The sequence below is a fragment of the Solanum lycopersicum genome, chromosome 7, assembly GCF_036512215.1.
Source record: "Solanum lycopersicum chromosome 7, SLM_r2.1".
Classification (NCBI taxonomy): Eukaryota; Viridiplantae; Streptophyta; class Magnoliopsida; order Solanales; family Solanaceae; genus Solanum; species Solanum lycopersicum.
This window is the reverse complement of record NC_090806.1, coordinates 3,279,182-3,297,852: the sequence shown is the minus strand read 5'-3', so window position 1 is coordinate 3,297,852 and position 18,671 is coordinate 3,279,182. Positions and strand designations below refer to the sequence as shown.

Sequence of the window (18,671 nt, the reverse complement as noted above, 5' to 3'; positions counted from 1 at the left end):
GAAATAAAATTTAGATACGTATTATACGCACAAAACAAAAGTGAGTAATATTAAACTTGTTGATGAAGTAAGAAAAACGATATGATAAATATTTCTTCATTCTGAATTAAGAATGAATATACAACATTTTAAATATAAAATTATTTTATTAAAAAATATTTTATTTTTATATAAGTTCTTTTTTATAAAATTTTAAATTTAACTAAATTTTAATATAAATATCAAACGATTCGATGCTAGTGCCGAGTGATCACTTGATTACTCTGACTTATATTTCACCATTTTATGACTCATCAACAACATTTAGCTACGTGTCATCCTCTTGTGACCTTCTTGCCTACCTAGATCATCATGTGAATTCTATAAAATTATAAAAAGAAAACATGAGTTATCATTTCTTTTGTTGGCTTATTTCATTGGACCTAACTTTATATATATATATATATATATATATATATATATATATATATATATATATATATATATATATAATATATATATATATATAAATGTGCCATTTAACTTGATTTTGAATTATATTTATATCCTTTAATTTAGGTGTGCATAAGTAGATACTTAAATTTGTATAAAGTTGAGCAAATAGACACTCATGTCCCACATGTCATTTTTTATCCAACATGATGTTCTACGTGTATTATGTCATATAGGACTCATGTGTTTATTTATTAAAATGTTGGATTATTAAAGTGTTTGTTTGTGTATTATGAAAGTAGAAGGTCAAAGTTAAAATTTGAAGTTAAATTTATGGTTCAATATATATATTATGCCTATATATATATATATATATATATATATATATATATATATATAGCCTCTAAGATTTTCTTGATTGGACCTTACCTTTAGAGTGAATCGAGCGTATAAAAATAATATTAAATAAAAAATATAATATATAAATATGACTCTTAACTTAATTTTAGTGGATAATTATGTTTTTTAATTTTAAATGTATGTGAGCAGATATTTAAATTTATATAAAATTAAATAAGTAAAAACAAGTAATCTACATAGCACAATACACATAGGATTAAAATTATCATATAAGATATATTTAGGATGAATTTGTTCATTTGCTCGATTTTTATTCAAGTTTAACTGTCTGCTTGTGCACCCTCAAAGCTAAAAGTCATAATCGCTCATTAACATCAAATTAAAGGTCATATTTATACATTAGCTTAAAATATATTAATAATGTTTGTATATAAATATTTGCTTATGCATTATTCGATTGATATTTATTATAAAAATATTTATTTATAAAAATATCTCTATAATTTTGAAAAAAATGTAAAAGTAATTTCTTGAATCGAAAAAAAAACTTCAACTACACGAAATTGAAACTAAAGCTATTAAATATTTGGTGAATTGAACTTATGAAGCATTTTTCATACACACACTTCGATCATAATCCATATATAACGAAACCATTCAAAATTGAGACAATTTCGTATGATTTTTTTTTTTTTACTAATGTTAGTGATGAAATGAACAATGTATTATGATGAGATTTTTGTCTAAATTTTTGGGACTAACAATCCCAAATGTTCACTCATGGTAATTATCCTCAATGTGAATTGATTTTTTTCATTCACGATATTTTTTTAGTAAAAAAATAATTGATTCTGATTTGTTTTTTCTTTTCACTTCGATATATGAAGGAGTATATAAAGAATAAAGTTTAGTAAATTACAAGAGGAATATAATAATCAATTACATATCTAAAACTAAGAAAATCAACGTTTCTCGTATTTTCAAAAAATGTCGATCGCATATGTACATCAGATTAACACGCATATGATAACATTTTAAAAGAGTCTGAAAACCTAGATTTAATTAGTCGTAGAGTTGAAAGTGCCCTCCTCTCAGAAAATATCGATTGCATATGTACATCAGATTGACACGCATATGATAATATTTTAAAAGAGTCTGAAAACCTAGATTTAATTAGTCGTAGAATTGAAAGTGCCCTCCTCTCAGAAAATGTCGATTGCATGTGTACATCAGATTGACATGCATATGATAACATTTTAAAAGAGTCTGAAAACCTAGATTTAATTAGTCGTAGAGTTGAAAGCGCACTCTAGAGGAAGGCCTCGAGGGAACCTATTAATATCATTACAATAATTATAAACCATATAGTTCTTTTGCACCCATTGTAACCTAGCTTGGCTTGTAGAATCAAGTTCATGATAGAACCATGACTTTGTTGAATTTGTGCATGATGATTTTCCAAATTCCCAAATACAAGCATTATTGTCTTTGAAATTTCTAAAATAAGCTATGAATGGAGCATTGGACCAATTTGTTTTAACAAGGCCACCCCTTGTGGCCCAATCATCTGCATTCCATAAACTTGCATAGACTCTCATAGGTTGTTTATTTGGGTAAGGTACTCCACTTGACTCCATGTTTTTGAACACTCTTATTGGTGTGCCATCCACATAAAATCTACAAAAAAAAAAGAATAATTAAGTCAATATTAAGATAAAATTAAATTTGTAGAACTTTATGGTGGAAAAAACAAGAGAGAGATCTTTATATTGACTTTGTATATTTTGAGCTTTTGATTCTATTAATTATTACTAAGGATATATATTATTTCTCTGTTTATTTTTACTTTGTCACTTTCAACGTATCAAGAAAACATAAGTACTTTTTCATGTTTTATTATCAAGATTTTAATTCATTACTGACACGATGGGATTGCTCGGATGGTAAGCATCATGATCACTTTCAACCATAAGGTTGTAAGCTTGAATCAACAAAAGATCAAAGAGAAATGTTATAAGTTCGAGTCACCAATGAAGTAAAGATGTGAATTCTAGGGGAGGGACTATAAATATGAATATTATAATAAAATATTTATATCAATCACATACTAATTTTTTTAACAGATATATAAAATTTTTAAAGTGGATAAGTAAAAGTAAGCGGAGATCGATTTTTATTTACTTACATAATTGTTTGTGGATTCCAAAGAATGGAGTAGGTATGAAAATCAGCAGTGGGATCAAACCATAAGTAGAATTGTTGTTCCTTATCACCTTTGCCTTGAGTATACACATTTGTATGAACAATATAAGGATCTCCACTAAGGTTTCCCAAGAATTCAAAATCTATCTCATCATGTGTTGACCCTTGTGATGATAACTATATAGTACATACAAAATTGATATAAAACAATTTCTTAGTAAATTCATATGATATTCAAAATAGTAAATTGTCATATGACTTCAATTCTTAGTATAGTTCAAATGATATGCATCACTAGTACGATAATACTTACATAATATGTAGTAACTGTACCAGCTGAATTTCCACGTACGAGCTTAAGTTGCATATCAATCCTTCCAAACAAATATTCTTTCTTGGATTTAACACCGGAGCCAGAAACTTTGTCAAGGGAAAGAGTAAGAAGTTTGCCATTGTTTAAAACTTTTGCCCTACCATCTCCCCATGTAACATCAAAATCTTGATTGAAATTATTAGAAGCCAAACTATAATGTAAAGAGCAAAATGCCAAAATGACCAAACAAAGAACTAAGGAAGCCATTGAAAATAATTGGTTCAATTTTAGTGAAATTTCTTGATTTGTTTTTTCAAAAATAAGTCAAAAGTTTGTATATATGTAACTTTGTATATCCCATATACTATATATAGGGGTGAAAATTGTTAGGACCTAAAGAAAGTTCATAGAAATTGGAGGGGCTATTTTGGTAATTGAGTAGGACAGGTGGCATCCACTATAATAGTGAGTGGGCCCTAATATATCTGATGTGGCTTAATTTGATGGTTTAGCAAAGTTTATAAAATAGTTTAGTCATCATTACACATCATCATGTAAACAAAACTACAAATTCTTCTTATTCATAAAGTTGACATGATTTTTTTTGGACTTTTTAGTTTTCTTGGAGAAGATAAACACCTTCACCATTTTTATATTGCCTTGAGGTAGTTGATAGATTTTGAAAATGAGTTATAACGGTTTTCACTTTATAAAATTTCACTGAATATGTTATTATTATTGCAAGTCTTTATAATTTAACAATACATTTTACAAAAATTGTATAATATAATTCATTTTTAATTAAAAATCTTAAATTTAAGTCGTAAAAGTAGAATAGTAGGGACCCTTAAAAACATTAACTTTTGAGGTTTTAAATAGATAGGTTGGTAAAACTAATTAAGTACTTATTATCTAACAAGATAAAAGGACTTAATCTAATGGCTAATATAACTCTTCACCTACTTTTCTTTTGGATGTGGCAAAATTTTAATATTATGCAATATATATATGTATACACCAATAATATAGACAAATATTCACATAATTAGTTCATCTAAGAAACAAAAAGTAATTCATAATGCCAATATTTATTTGGAAAATATTTATACATAAAAAATTTAAAATTTAAAAAATCAAATTTCAATATAAATATCGAAGAACAGATAAAAAAAATAATATATCGGAAATACATAGGCAAGTGGGAAGGGGAAAACTCTAGGATATTCTATTGGCTCATGTAGAAATTTCTAAGAACCAATGAGTAATATTTCCTTATTTTCTAGTACATTTCCTATTTTCTTTTCATATGTTACTTTCTAGCTAGTTGAAAAACCATATATTATATACTTTATATTTTTTACTATAAAGATCTTTTAATGGGTCAATCAATGGAGACAGCTAGAAAATCAATAACAAATAAATTGATATTTAAAAGTTTATGCAATGTTCATCTCACAAAATATTAATGGTCAATGAAAATAACAAAATGTTTCACAAAATAAATGATATAACTTTTAAATGTTTTTTTTAAAATAAATGCGTATCTGAATAAATATAACTTATAAATTATATTTCGCAAATATAACTATTTTTTTGAAAAATACTCAAAGTTCTAGCTAGGCCCAATGGCTCAAACTAAAAGTAACTTTTAATTTCTAAAAAGGAACTAAAATGTTCCTTTTTTTTTTCTTTTCTCCTAGGAATTTAAACCTAAAATTCAAAAATACAAAATATATAAAACATTATACATAATAAACAAAAAAAACTATAATGTTATTGAAGAAGCTTGCATTCAGGAGCAGGACCTTTAGGAAATCTCCATTTATCGTTGCAATAATCATAAATCATATGTTTTTTCTGCAAAGCTTTCATTCTAACACGACTTGTTCGATCTAACTCATATGTTAACCAAGCGTTGTTGATAGGAGTTGGAGAGTCGATATCACATGAAGATGAGCTAGTTAATCTTGAATAAATACAAGCTTCATATGTGAAATTTTTGTAGGACGCTACAAAAGGTGCTAGTTCCCAATTGGTTTTGATACGACCACCTTGTGTAGCCCAATCATCTGCGTTCCATAGACTTGAGTATAGTCTCATTGGTTGGTATTTTAAATATGAAAGACCAAGTCTCTCTGGATTTTTGTATTCTCTAATTGGTATATCATCAACATAGAATCTACATTAACAAAAATGAGGAAATATCTCATAAGAAAATGTAATACTTTTGATATTGCAATCAATATTTCAATAGCTAGCTCAAACGGGTAAGGATCGAAGATCATATAAGGAGATGAATTGACATTCTACTTATTAATGTAGGACTACTTACACCCTTCCCCTCTATTAAGACGTCGAGGTCTCACAACTAGAATGTGAACAAGAAGATATGAAGGTCTAACATTAGGTAAAACAAGAATTATATTGGTCTGATTATGAAATCATGAAAAATAATGAATGCTGAGCATAACTCAACCCAAAAACTATTTCATGAGATAACTATTGATAAAGATTATATAAAGAGATAAATTGTCATCTCACTTATTGATATGAAAATGGATTATGTAATTAACTAGCTTAGGTAAACTTCTAAGTGAAAAAAAACTTGAAATTGAATTTTCTAAAGCAAAGTAAACATACTCCCTCTGTCCAACAATATTATCTAATATTGACTTGATACGCACCTCAAGAAACAGTAAGTAACACAAGTAATATTACTATATTATCTTTTAAATATATTAAATTTAAGACACGAATTAGATATTGACTAGCATTTAACAACAAGGTAAAATAGAAACAAAACAATAAATTATCTTTTGATTTTTCAAACTGAACAAATATTGTTGAACAATTAGTGACAAGTAGAGACCGGCGAAGAGAGTTATACTAAGAGAAATGTAAAGCAAGAAAGTTTAGTATAGTGAATAAGTAAAAATGAACAGAGACAAAGTATAATAAAAGTACTTACATAATACATTTAGAATTCCATAGGATTGAATATGTGTGATAATCTGCAGTTGGATCAAACCACAAGAAGAATTGTTGTTCCCTATTGCCTTTGCCTAGACTAAAAACATTTGTATGAAGAGTATAAGGGTTCCCTGTTGAATTCCCCAAGAATTCAAAATCTATTTCATCATGCTTGTTCCCTTGTGATGATAGCTACAAACAAAAGAAAAAAAAAAGTTTGTATTGTTACTTCATATAGTTGATGATTGTATAATTCGAAAAATTATTCAAATATGTCATACTTCTCACATAAATTGATCGATAAGACACATTTCCGTGGATTGAAGGTCAAATGTACTTAATAAGCTAACACAAAGACCAAAGTCATATATATCAATAATTGTTAAATGCTCCACTATATAATTAAGGATATGTTATGTTAAGTTTGTACTGATACTCTATAATTGATGATAACATTATTCGAAAATTTTTCTCAATAGATCATAATTCTCTCATAAATGGATCGATAAGAAACATTTCCATTGATCGAAGGTCAAAGATGCTTAACCAGATAATACAAGGACCAAAATCATAATACATCAATAATTGAAGGACCAAAAGTATAACATAATTGTTGAATGCTCCACTATGTTATTAAGCATCTGTTATGTTAAGTTTATACTGATACTCTATAATTGATGATAACATGATTTGTTTTTTTTTTCTAAATATGTCATATTTTTCATATAAATGGACCGATAGGACACATGTCAAATAATATATCAATAATTGAAGGACCAAGAGTATATCATAAGAAAAATCGATTTTTTTTTCATGCAAAGATTAGTAAAGAAGGCTTACGTAAAACGTAGTAACAGTGCCAGCAGAGTTTCCAGGGACGAGCTTAATTTGCATATCAATTTTAGCAAAGAGGTACTCTTTTTTAGACTGAAAGCCTGATCCAGACTTCTTGTCTAAGGAGAGTGTTAAAAGCTCTCCATTTTCAAGTATTTTTCCTCTGTCATCTCCCCATGATATCATAATATGCTGGTCAAATGTACCATTTACTAAAACTACAGGGAGGCTGCAGCAAATTTTCAAAATAAAAAAAAATTAGTTGTTTGCCATTAAAAAAAAAAGGAAGAAAATTCATATTTTGAACTTTATCGATATATATAAATTAAATTCTCTTATTTATTTTATTTTAAAGTGAGATGAATATTGAAAACACCTTCGAGTTTGATGTAAATTATTAATTTCGTTTCAAACTATTGACAGTCTTATATATACCGTTCTACTTGACTAATTAAACTTAGATATACTCCCGATATACAACATGACATATCAAGTGGTTTCAAACTCTTGTAGGAGCATGTCGGCTCTTAATGAAAAGCCGAGAAAAGTACTGAAAGCAGCTCTAAACTTGACGAGAATTTAAGAATGTATTTCACTCATATTACTGCAAGATCGGGTGTATATCTAAGTTTAATTAATCAAGTAAAAAGATGTTTTTAAGACTATTAATAATTCGAGAATGATATTAATAATTTAAGCCAAATTTATATTTCAAATACTTCCCTCTTTCAAAGCTCATTATATATGTCACATAAGTGAGTAGTTCTCTCATGTTATATTTGTTAGTCACTATTATTGATATTATGTCGTGAAAAATGATATTATTTTTATACGTAAATATAATCTAACTTGAAATTTTATTTTTTTACTCCTAATAAGATGAATTATAATTGTACAAATATTATTTATTCATTTTATAAGAAAAATAAAAAAATATTTTTGTACCTGTCAACAACACGTTCTTCCGATGATTTTTGGGGGTTCACAACGATACGATTAGGAGTTTTTTCCAGGTTGCGACGGGCTGAACTAAAAGACTGAGATATGAGTATATCTACCTGCTCATGTAATCGAAAAAAAACGAAAAAAATCATTAAAAATATTTCGAAACTAGTCAATTTTTTAATTGGATAATTCTATCGAAAGTTATTCGTTGAAAATTTGATGTTTTTTCAATATTGAACATTGTATGATATGATAAAATTCAAATTCATGTCAATGTATGCTTAACCACTATTCAAGGGGTCTGAAGGTTCTTATCGAAATTCCGTCAAATAGCTAGCAGAAATATTTTCGACAAGTCAATTTTTTTTTAGTTCTATCAAAAGTTATCCGTTGAATTTTGATGATTTTTTCAATATTGAACATTGAATAACAAAATCCAAATTCATGTCAATGTAGGTTTAACCACTATTTATAAGGGGAGTGGAAAGTTTCTAGCAAAATTCCATCAAATAGCTTGAAAGAAATATTTTTGACAAGTCAATTTTCGATTAGTTCTATCGAAAGTTATTCGTTAAAATTAAACTTAATGGTTTTCTTTTTCAGTATTAAGCATTGAATAACAAAATTTAAATTCATGCCAATACTTCTTCAACCACTATTTATAAAGGGGTTCAAAAGTTCTTATCGAAATACCATCAAATAGCTATCAGAAACATTTTCGACAAGTCAAATTTTCAATTTGTTCTATCAAAAGTTATTCATCAGAACTTAATATTTTTTCAACATTAAACATTGCATGTTTAACCACTATTTAAGGGGTATTCCAAAAGTTCCTATCGAAATACACCATCAATTATAACTCACAGAAATATTTCCGACAAGTCAATTTTCAATTACTACTTACAAAATTTATTCATTAAAACTTGATGTCTTTTCAATATTGAACATTAATCAACAAATATATATTCAATTTTTGAGATGATGAATAATTAATTAATTAATTAAAGAAATAGAAGAGTACCTTGAAGACAAAAAAGGCAGCAATTAAGAGAAACACCAAATATGGAAGAGAGGACCTAGATCTTGATGAATTTCTTGATGAAAATAATGCCATTTTACTAATTTGATCTTTGAAAACTCTTGCATTCTTGTTTTTGTATTACTCATAATATAATCTATAAAAAATATTGGATTTTTTTTGTTCATTGATTAATTACTATATTATTGTATTATTTTTTTTCATCTTTGGTAGTGGGAACATATTGGTAAACAACTATGTCCATTCCTTCTTTCTTGCTGGCTTCAATCATCATCACCTAATTTTTTTTGTGGTCAAATGTTCATATTTAAATATAATATTACATATATTTTTTTTGTACTTTTAATAATTAATTAGTATTATTATTTTAATATTCTTTTCTTTACAACATGGAATATGCTATTTGTTGTCTACATCATGACAAGAACTCTTTTTAAAAAAAAATGTATTTGTTGAGTTAATAATAACAAATTTTGCTTTTTTGGTTATTGATAAAATATTAATTTTCGTTTTTGTAATATTTGATTAAGCTAATTTAATCATTAATTATTTTTTTGTATGTACAATGAAGGGAGAATTCTATTTATTTTTCTTTCATTATTGAGTTAATAACAATTTTTTTGCTTTTTCGTTATTGATAAATTTTAGTTTCCACTCTTTTATAGTATATGACTAAGCTTATTTAATCATCAATTTATTTATGTGTAGTACTTGCCACCCCATAAAAAAATTCTATTTAGAATTAGAAAAAATTAAAAAATTATTACATAGACCTAATGCACTATTTTGATTAATTAAAATTAAATATTTTGAGTCATATATATTCAAAACAAGATAAAAATTATCAACTATTGAGAAATCAAAATTAAAAAAAATACTACTTTCACTTAATTTTTAATTTATTTATTTTTTGTTGTTGTAGGTTAGTGGGGACTCATCCTCTTACTTTTTAATAAGATAAATAATATTTTTCTAATCATGTTTGACTTTAATTCATATTAGTTCCCACATGAAAAAAAATAATTCCAAAAATGTTAAATGTTTTTTCCTTAATTTGGTGAAAAAAGAACATAAGGTTGCTATCTAATATACTTGTTAATTGAAAAAGTTATTGTTATATTTTGGTTATCAAAAGTCAATTTAAACTAAATAATACTATAATTAGTCAGAGTACAACTTAAAAATAATAATTAATTAATGCAAAGTTTTGTATGCATTCATGTTTAATACAACAGAAAAGAGCTTAAAATATCATTCAACTATACGAATTGGTACAAAATATCCTTTTTCTACCTTCCGGGCTTAAAATGCATGCCCTTGACGTCAATCTTTGAACTCTATTTTTCCCTCATCTTTAATAACCTAAATTTGTTAATGACGTGTTACTATCCTATTAGCTATCATAAAATATTAATTAAACTAATTAAAAAAAAAACATCAACTAAAAAATATGTTGATTTCTCTATTTTGGTTTGTAATTCTAAATGCTGTGAGAACTCAACGTTATCATTAGTTCCTTTGGTTGTTAATGAAATTAGCCTTCTTTGTTCTTCATCTTTATCTATTTAGACGGAGTTTTGCATCATGATTTAAGTGCTAATTATCACAATGTGTTACATAGTCAACAAATAAATCAATAATATAACACATTATCTCAATTATATAGATAACAAATGTATAGCTAATTCTAAATAGGATTGATTTTCCTGAGGTAGACTACTTTGCTACCTCAGGAAAATCATCCTTTCATACTACATCAAAGAAAATCAAATCATAATTGTGAAAACTAAGATCTAAAACTTTAAAGCTAATCAATTGTAATAAAAATACCACATATGTTAGCTATCTTCCTTCGACGTACTAGTCTCACCATTGACAAAGTTGTTCGAGGTATTAGTCTCATAATTGTCAGAGTTAGTAGTCTCACCATTGGCGAAGTTGTTTGAGTTAGTAGTCTCACCATTGACAAAGTTGTTCGAGGTAGTAGTAGTCTCACCATTGACAAAGTTGTTTGAGGTAGTAGTCTCACCATTGACAAAGTTGTTCGAGGTAGTAGTAGTCTCACCATTGACAAAGTTGTTTGAGGTAGTAGTCTCACCATTGACAAAGTTGTTCGTGTCATATTGTGACTCATAATTATCCACGATGTACTGATCAGATACATAATATTGGTCATGTACTTCAGAATACTCACCATAATCACCTCCAACACCTTCATTGTTCATGGTGTAATCATGTTCGATTGAGTTGTTGGTAGGTGTAGGTTCAATCCTCAAAGGCAAAGGGGGATCGACAATACTATAATCATTGAAGTGATCAGATACATAATTTTGATAGTTAGACAAGAATGGCATGTTAGGGCATTGAGGTAAGGTAGGAACCTCCATGTGAACTTGAGGGTGCAATGTCATTGCATGATTGTAGTTGTTATCATAGTTTGTGGGATCGTTTCCCATAGAATCCTGATCTGTACCCTGAAAAAACATCGTTGCATGATTGTAGTTGTAATTGAAGTAGCTTGTGGGGTCGTTTCCAAGACTTGTACCCTCTGATAACATAACTGCATGATTGTCGTTGTTATTGAAGTTTGTGAAGCTGTTTCTGACAGAGTCTTGATGAACTTCATCGATAATTGGATCATGATCTCCCCTCTTTCTCTTCCTTCTTGTGGAACCACTAGTAATCACATCATTTCTATTGTAAAACTTACACAAAACCCATTCATCCAACTTCAAGAAGAAATAAAGTAAATTAGAAAACGAACTATAAATAATAGTGTAATACGATATTTAAGTGAATCTAACCTACCTTTGGATTTCTTGGTGTCGAACTATTTGGAATTGTGATTTTAGGAATCATATATTCATGCATAATCCAATCAGTTTTTTTCCCATTTGGTGGCTTTCCAATATAGTAAACTAAAGCTCTTCTTGATCCAATTTTACTAATGTTATCATCATCAACTATAATTTTATCTATTCCAGTTGCTTTCCAGTACCCATTCCAAGTACATCTATCTGGCCTTTCTCCATTTGGGTATTTGCGATCTCTTGGAGTAAAAACATACCATATGTTCTCCGTTGTCGTAGGCTTAAGTTGTGCTGCGACCAAAAAAATATTATCAATGTATTTTAACATGTTATAGTATTATAAACGTTACATGCATGAAGCATTATCTTAAACATGATTAGATAATAAACTAAATTAATTGGAAACACTAATACAAACCCTAAACAAGATTAAATCGAAAAATCATGAAGAAAAAAAATTAATGTATTTTAACATGTTATAGTATTATAAACGTTACATGCATGAAACACATGTTGAAAATGTAGGTAAAAGTTATTATCTTAAACATGATTTGATGATAAACTAAATTACTTGGAAACGCTAATACAAACCCCAAACAAAGATTGAATCGAAAAATCACGAAGAAAAAAAAAATATTAATGTATTTTAACATGTTATAGTATTATGAACGTTATAAGCATGACAGATATATAGTAATTTGTTGAAATAGACGAAAACAAATGTAGGTTAAAATTATTATCTTAAACATGATTAGATAATAAACTAAATTACTTGGAAACGCTAATACAAACCCTAAACAAGATTGAATCGAAAAATTCCATGAAGAAAAAAAATAAATAAAATACATAAACCCTAGTTAGTTATCTTCAACAAAAATCAAGAGGCCGATGCAACATTATACGTACCGACATCGTTGTCGACTCAAGATAAGTATATGCTGCGAAAAAAAATTTAAATTGTAATAACTATCGATGTATTTTAACATGTTATATTATTATAAACGGTACACCTAGCTCATGACATCAGTAATATAAACTTTAGTGTAAAATTATATACGTTATACAATTAGATCAAAGATTGAACGTATTTATGAAAAATAATACACGAAAACATATAGTATTTGTTGAACAAAGACTTATTAAAGGAAAAAAAATATTGGTTCAAATTAATAACTTAAACAATGTTTAGATTAACCTGAAATCTTTTGGATAAATAAACTTATAAAACCCTAACACATAACCTAAACAAGATTGTATCGAAAAAATACATGAAGAAAAAGAAAACACATAAACCCTAAATAAGATTGTATCGAAAAACATATGAAGAAAAAAAAACACATAAACCATAACACAAACCCTAAACAAGATTGTACCGAAAAAACACATGAAGAAAAAAAAACACAAACCCTAAACAAGATTGTATCGAAAAAACACGTGAAGAAAAAAAATCACATAAACCCTAACACAAACCCTAAACAAGATTGTATGGAAGAAAACACAAACCCTAACTCAAGATTGTATGGAAGAAAACACATAAATCGTAACCACAAACCCTAAACAAGATTGTATCGAAAAAAACACACACATAAACCCTAGTTAACTTACTAAACAAAACTCATGAATATAATCAAAGAGACGGATTCAAAATTTATACGTACCAGCAATCGTGTCGGGCTCATACTTGTAAATATTCAACTCATAGATCTTATTGGGATGCAAAGGCAAATTAGCAAGCTTCCTCTCCAAATAATGTTTAATTAGCTCATAATCCGTAGGATGAAATCGAAAACCTGGAGGAAATTTGTTCATCAAAGCTTCAACATCTTCAGGTGACATAATTTGATCACCATTACTATCCTTGTTACTAAACACAGCACTAATTGGGAGCTCATTTATATGATTAGCACTAATTAAATTATCTTTGGACTCATTGTTTGTAAGAGATGTGTTATGGTTTTCCATGGACTCTGCAACTTAAAAAAAACCCTAATTAAACTTAATTTGGCTAATTAGATGGAAGATGTTAATAGCAATTATAAATCTAATTAACACGAAGAGGAGTTTTTATATGATCAAAATAATGTTTTAGGAATTATATGGTAAAAGGATTTGACTAATATGAGTTGTATTAAGTTTAGATAACTACTAATCCTACTAAGATACTTTTAACTACTTTGATTGGATGAAATATAATCTGAAATATAAGTTTATATGATTGGATAATTAATTTAAAAAACTATATATTTGTGGATTAATAATTTAAATAAAACTCGTTCTATTACAATCTTACGTATAAATATTGTTTATAACTTTTTAAGATATATCTTTTAAATTTAATGATGTGAGACTTTATCAAAATAATATTTGGGAAAAAAACTTTGTTATCTAATGATAAGGTGTGAGATTAACGTCAACTATAATTCTTACTTTTTTGTTAAAATGGTTGTTATGTTGTTTATTTGAATATAATATTTGTTTTAAAATTGACAGGTGCTATGTATTTTTGCCTTATTTTTCGACATGTTTTCCTAACACAATATTTTGAAAATGTCATTTCACACTTTACTTTTTCTAATTTTATATTTAAATATATTTTGAGATGCCAATAAGGTAATAAGCAATATAATCACTCACATGTGTACCAATGATATAAGATTCCTTTTCAATTCGAAACTTTTAGTGTTGCATTAAATTATATGATCCAAGGGAAAAAACACTTTAATACGAGTATGGTTCATTATGCACACGAAAAAATTGAGAATCATAGCTAAAATTTTAACGGATGTTCACGATTTTTTTTTTTGCGAAAAATAACGTTAGAATTCCGAAAAACTAAAAAAGATGGTCAACTATATATAGCATATAAAAATCGATAAAATGAGAGATTTACCTGTTCTGGGCTCGTTTGACTTTGAAAATGGGTCGTTTTAGAAGTCAGGGTGAATTGGCTCAATATCTAACATCTTAACGGACGTCCACGAAAATGTGGGAAAAAATGATGCCGAAATTCTGGATCACAAAAAATTCATGGACTATAGCACACAAAAATCGACAAAATGAGGGGTTTACCTACTCCGGAGCTCGTTTGGCCTTGAAAACCGGTCGTATTAGCCATCAGGGTCAACTGGCTCTATAGCTAACGTCTAAACGATCACTTGAGAAATTTTTCGGCAAAAATGACGATGAAATTCTGGATCACCGAAAATCTGAGGACTATAGTACACGAAAATCGGCAAATGGGGGGTTTTACTTGCTCTGGGGCTCGTTTGACCTTGAAAATGGGTCTTTTGGCTATCAGGGCCAACAGGCTCCATAACTAACGTTTTAACGAACGTCCACGAAATTTTTTGACAAATAACGTTGGAATTTCGAATCATAAAAAATGATGGTGAACTATAGAACACAAAAATTGACGAAATTGGAGGATTTACCTACTCCAAAACTTGTTTGACCTTGAAAATGGGTTGTTTTGGTCGTTAGGGCAACCTGACTCTATAGCTAACGTCTTAACAGACGTTCACGAAATATTTTAGCAAAAATAATATTGAAATTTTGGATCATAAAAAATTCATGGACTATAACACACGAAAATCAGCAAAATGAGAGATTTACATGCTTAGGGGCTCGTTTGACCTTTTAAATGAGTCGTTTTAGCCGTCAGCGCCAACTAGCTCAATGACTAACATCTTAACAGATGTCCGCAAAAATTTGAGCAAAAATAACGTTGAAATTCCGGATCACCAAACATTCATAGAATATAGTATATGAAATTGGCAAAATAGGAGGTTTACCTGCTTCGGGGCTCGTTTGACCTTTAAAATGGGTCGTTCCGGTCGTAAGGGTCAACTGACTCCATAACAAAAGTCTTGACAGACATCCACGAAAATTTTTGGCAAAAATAACATCAAAATTTCGGATCACCAAAAAAGATGGTGAACTATAACACTTGAAAATCGACAAAATAGGGGATTCACCTGCTCCGAGGTTTGTTTGATCTTGAAAATGGATCGTTTTGACCGTCAGAGCCACCTGGCTCCATAACTAATGTCTTAATGGAAGTCTACGGAAAAGTTTCACAAAAAAGACGTTGGAATTCTGGATCACCAAAAATTTATGGTCTATAGCACAAGAAAATCGGTAAAATGAGGAGGTTTATATGCTTCGGGGCTTGTTTGACCTTGAAAATGGATTGTTTTAGACGTCAGGGCTAACTGACACCATAGTTAACATCTTAATGGACGTCCAAAAAAAATTGGGCAAAAATTACATCAGAATTTCGGATCATAAAAAATTCATGGATTATAGTACATGAAAATTGATAAAATAGGGGGTTTACTTGTTTTGAGGCTCGTTTGACCTTTAAAATGTGTCGTTTTGGCTGTCAGGGTCAACTGACTTCATAACTAATGTCTTAACGGACGTCCATGAAAATTTTTGGCAAAAATAACGACAGAACTTGGATAACCAAAAAAATGATGTACTATAGCACACGAAAATCGATAAAATGAGGGATTTACCTGCTCTGGGCTCATTTGACCTTGAAAATGAGTTGTTTTGACTATCAGGGCCAATAAAATCCTTTGCTAACGTCTTAATGGACGTCCAAGAAAATTTTTGGCAAAAACGACGTCAGAATTCTGGATTATCAAAAATACATGGACTATAGCACATGAAATCGGCAAAATGGGGGATTTACCTGTTCTGCGCTCCTTTGACTTTGAAAATGGGTCGTTTAAGTCGTAAGGGCCAACTAGCTCCATAACTAACTGTATTAACGGATGTCCACAAATTTTTTTGACAAAAATGAATTCAAAATACTAGATCACTAAAAATGCATGGACTATAGTACACGAAATTCGGCAAAATGAGAGTTTACTTGGTCCTGGGTTGTTTAACCTTGTAAATGGGTCATTTTGCCATCAGAGACAACAAAATTCGTAGCTAATGTCTTAACGAACGTCCACGAAATTTTTTAGCAAAATAATGTCGATATTCGAATCACCAAAATAGATGGTAACTATAGCACACCAATATCAGCAAAATGGGGGGGGGGGGGGGGGGGATTGGGGGGTTTACTTGCTTTGGATCTTGTTTTACCTTGAAAATGAATCGTTTTGTGTGTCAGGGCCAACTAGCTCCATAGCTAACATCATAAAGGATGTCCACAAAATTTTTTGGCTAAAATGACATTGAAATTCTAAATCACAAAAAAATTCATGGACTATAGCACACGAAAATAGCAAATTGAGGGGTCCACTTGCTCTGAAGCTTGTTTGACCTTGAAAATGGGTCGTTATATCGCTAGGGCCAACTGGCTCCATAACTGTCGTCCTAATTGATATCCACAAAAAATTTGGACAAAAATGATGTCGGAATCAAGGATCACCAAAAATTTGAGAACTATAACTAAATTGCTCCTGGACTTGTTTGACCTTTAAAATTGGCAGTTTTGGGTGTCATGGACAATTAACTCCATAGCTAAGGTCTTAACGAACGTCCGTGGAAAATTTTGCCAAAAATAAGAGGTTTACATGCTCGATAGCCAACATTTTAACGGACATCAATGAAAATTTTAGCAAAAAAGACGTCGAAATTTTGGATCACCAAAAATGCATGCTCTATAGCACACAAAAATTGACAAAATTTGGGGATTTACCAGCTCCGGGGCTCATTTGACCTTGAAAATGGGTCGTTTTAGTTGTCGGGGTCAACTGGCTCCATAACTAACGTCTTAATGGACGTCCACAAATATTTTCGTAAAAAAAGACGGTGGGATTTCGGGTCACCAAAAATCCATGGTATTATATAGTACACAAAAATTGCAAAATGGGGGATTTACCTGCTCTGAGGCTTGTTTGACTTTGTAAATGGATCGTTTTGACCGTTAGAGCCAACTGGCTCCATAGCTAACGTCTCAATGGATATCCCTAAAAAAATTTAACAAAATTGACGTCGCAATTTTGGATCACCAAAAATTCATAGACTATAGTACACGAAAATTGGCAAAATGAGGGTTTACCTGATCCGAGGCTCGTTTGACTTTGAAAATGGATTGTTTTGACAGTCATGACCAACTGACTCCAGATCTAACGTCTCAACGGATGTCCACAAAAATTTTGGCAAAAATAACGTCGAAATTTTGCATCATTACATAAGAAGGTTAACTATAACACATGAAAATCGATAAAATGGGGGGTTTACTTGCTCCGGATCTCGTTTGACCTTGAAAATGGATCGTTTTGGCTGTCAGGGCCTATTGGCTCCATAGCTAACGTCTTAAACGATGTCCACGAAAAATTTTGGCAAAAAAGATGTCGGAATTCTGAATCACAAAAAAATCATGAAGTATAGCACACAAATATTTACCTTCTCTTGGCTTGTTTGACCTTAAAAAATGAATTGTTTTAGCCGTCAGTGCTAACTGGCTCCATAGCTAGCGCCTGAAAGGATGTCTGCAAAAAAATTGAGCAAAATTGACGTCGAAATTTTGGATCACCAAAAATCCATGGACTACAGTACACAAAAATCGGCAAAATGAGGGGTTTGTTTGCTCCAAGGCTCGTTTGACCTTGAAAATGGGCTGTCTTGGCCGTCACGACCAACTGACTCCATAGATAACGTCTTAACGGACGTCCACAAAAAATTTTGACAAAAATAATGTTGGAATTTCGTATCATTAAAAAAGATGGTGTAACTATAGCACATGAAAATCGACAAAATGGGGGATTTACTTGCTGCGGGGCTCGTTTGACCTTGAAAATTGATC

General features: G+C 29.6%; 3 protein-coding genes across 3 annotated transcripts; all 3 read right to left on the bottom strand.

Annotated features, from left to right (window-relative positions):
• Positions 1 to 1,935: 1,935 nt before the first annotated feature.
• Positions 1,936 to 3,650, bottom strand: LOC101245668 (xyloglucan endotransglucosylase/hydrolase protein 24-like). The gene is made up of 3 exons (XM_004242638.5): positions 3,308 to 3,650; positions 2,978 to 3,171; positions 1,936 to 2,469 (listed from the first exon to the last, which is right to left on the bottom strand). Exons 1-3 carry the CDS (start codon positions 3,572 to 3,574, stop codon positions 2,073 to 2,075), a joined length of 858 nt encoding a protein of 285 aa, XP_004242686.1. The 5' UTR covers positions 3,575 to 3,650; the 3' UTR covers positions 1,936 to 2,072.
• A 1,146-nt stretch (positions 3,651 to 4,796) lies between these two features.
• Positions 4,797 to 9,374, bottom strand: LOC101254707 (xyloglucan endotransglucosylase protein 7-like). The gene is made up of 5 exons (XM_004242967.5): positions 9,078 to 9,374; positions 8,057 to 8,169; positions 7,118 to 7,340; positions 6,276 to 6,469; positions 4,797 to 5,486 (listed from the first exon to the last, which is right to left on the bottom strand). The coding sequence occupies exons 1-5, from the start codon at positions 9,168 to 9,170 to the stop codon at positions 5,081 to 5,083; spliced, it is 1,029 nt and encodes a 342-aa protein (XP_004243015.1). The 5' UTR covers positions 9,171 to 9,374; the 3' UTR covers positions 4,797 to 5,080.
• Positions 9,375 to 10,728: 1,354 nt separating this feature from the next.
• On the bottom strand, positions 10,729 to 13,977 carry LOC104648245 (NAC transcription factor 56-like). Its single transcript, XM_010325169.3, has 3 exons — positions 13,564 to 13,977; positions 11,904 to 12,196; positions 10,729 to 11,824 (listed from the first exon to the last, which is right to left on the bottom strand). Exons 1-3 carry the CDS (start codon positions 13,865 to 13,867, stop codon positions 10,934 to 10,936), a joined length of 1,488 nt encoding a protein of 495 aa, XP_010323471.2. The 5' UTR covers positions 13,868 to 13,977; the 3' UTR covers positions 10,729 to 10,933.
• Positions 13,978 to 18,671: the final 4,694 nt, after the last annotated feature.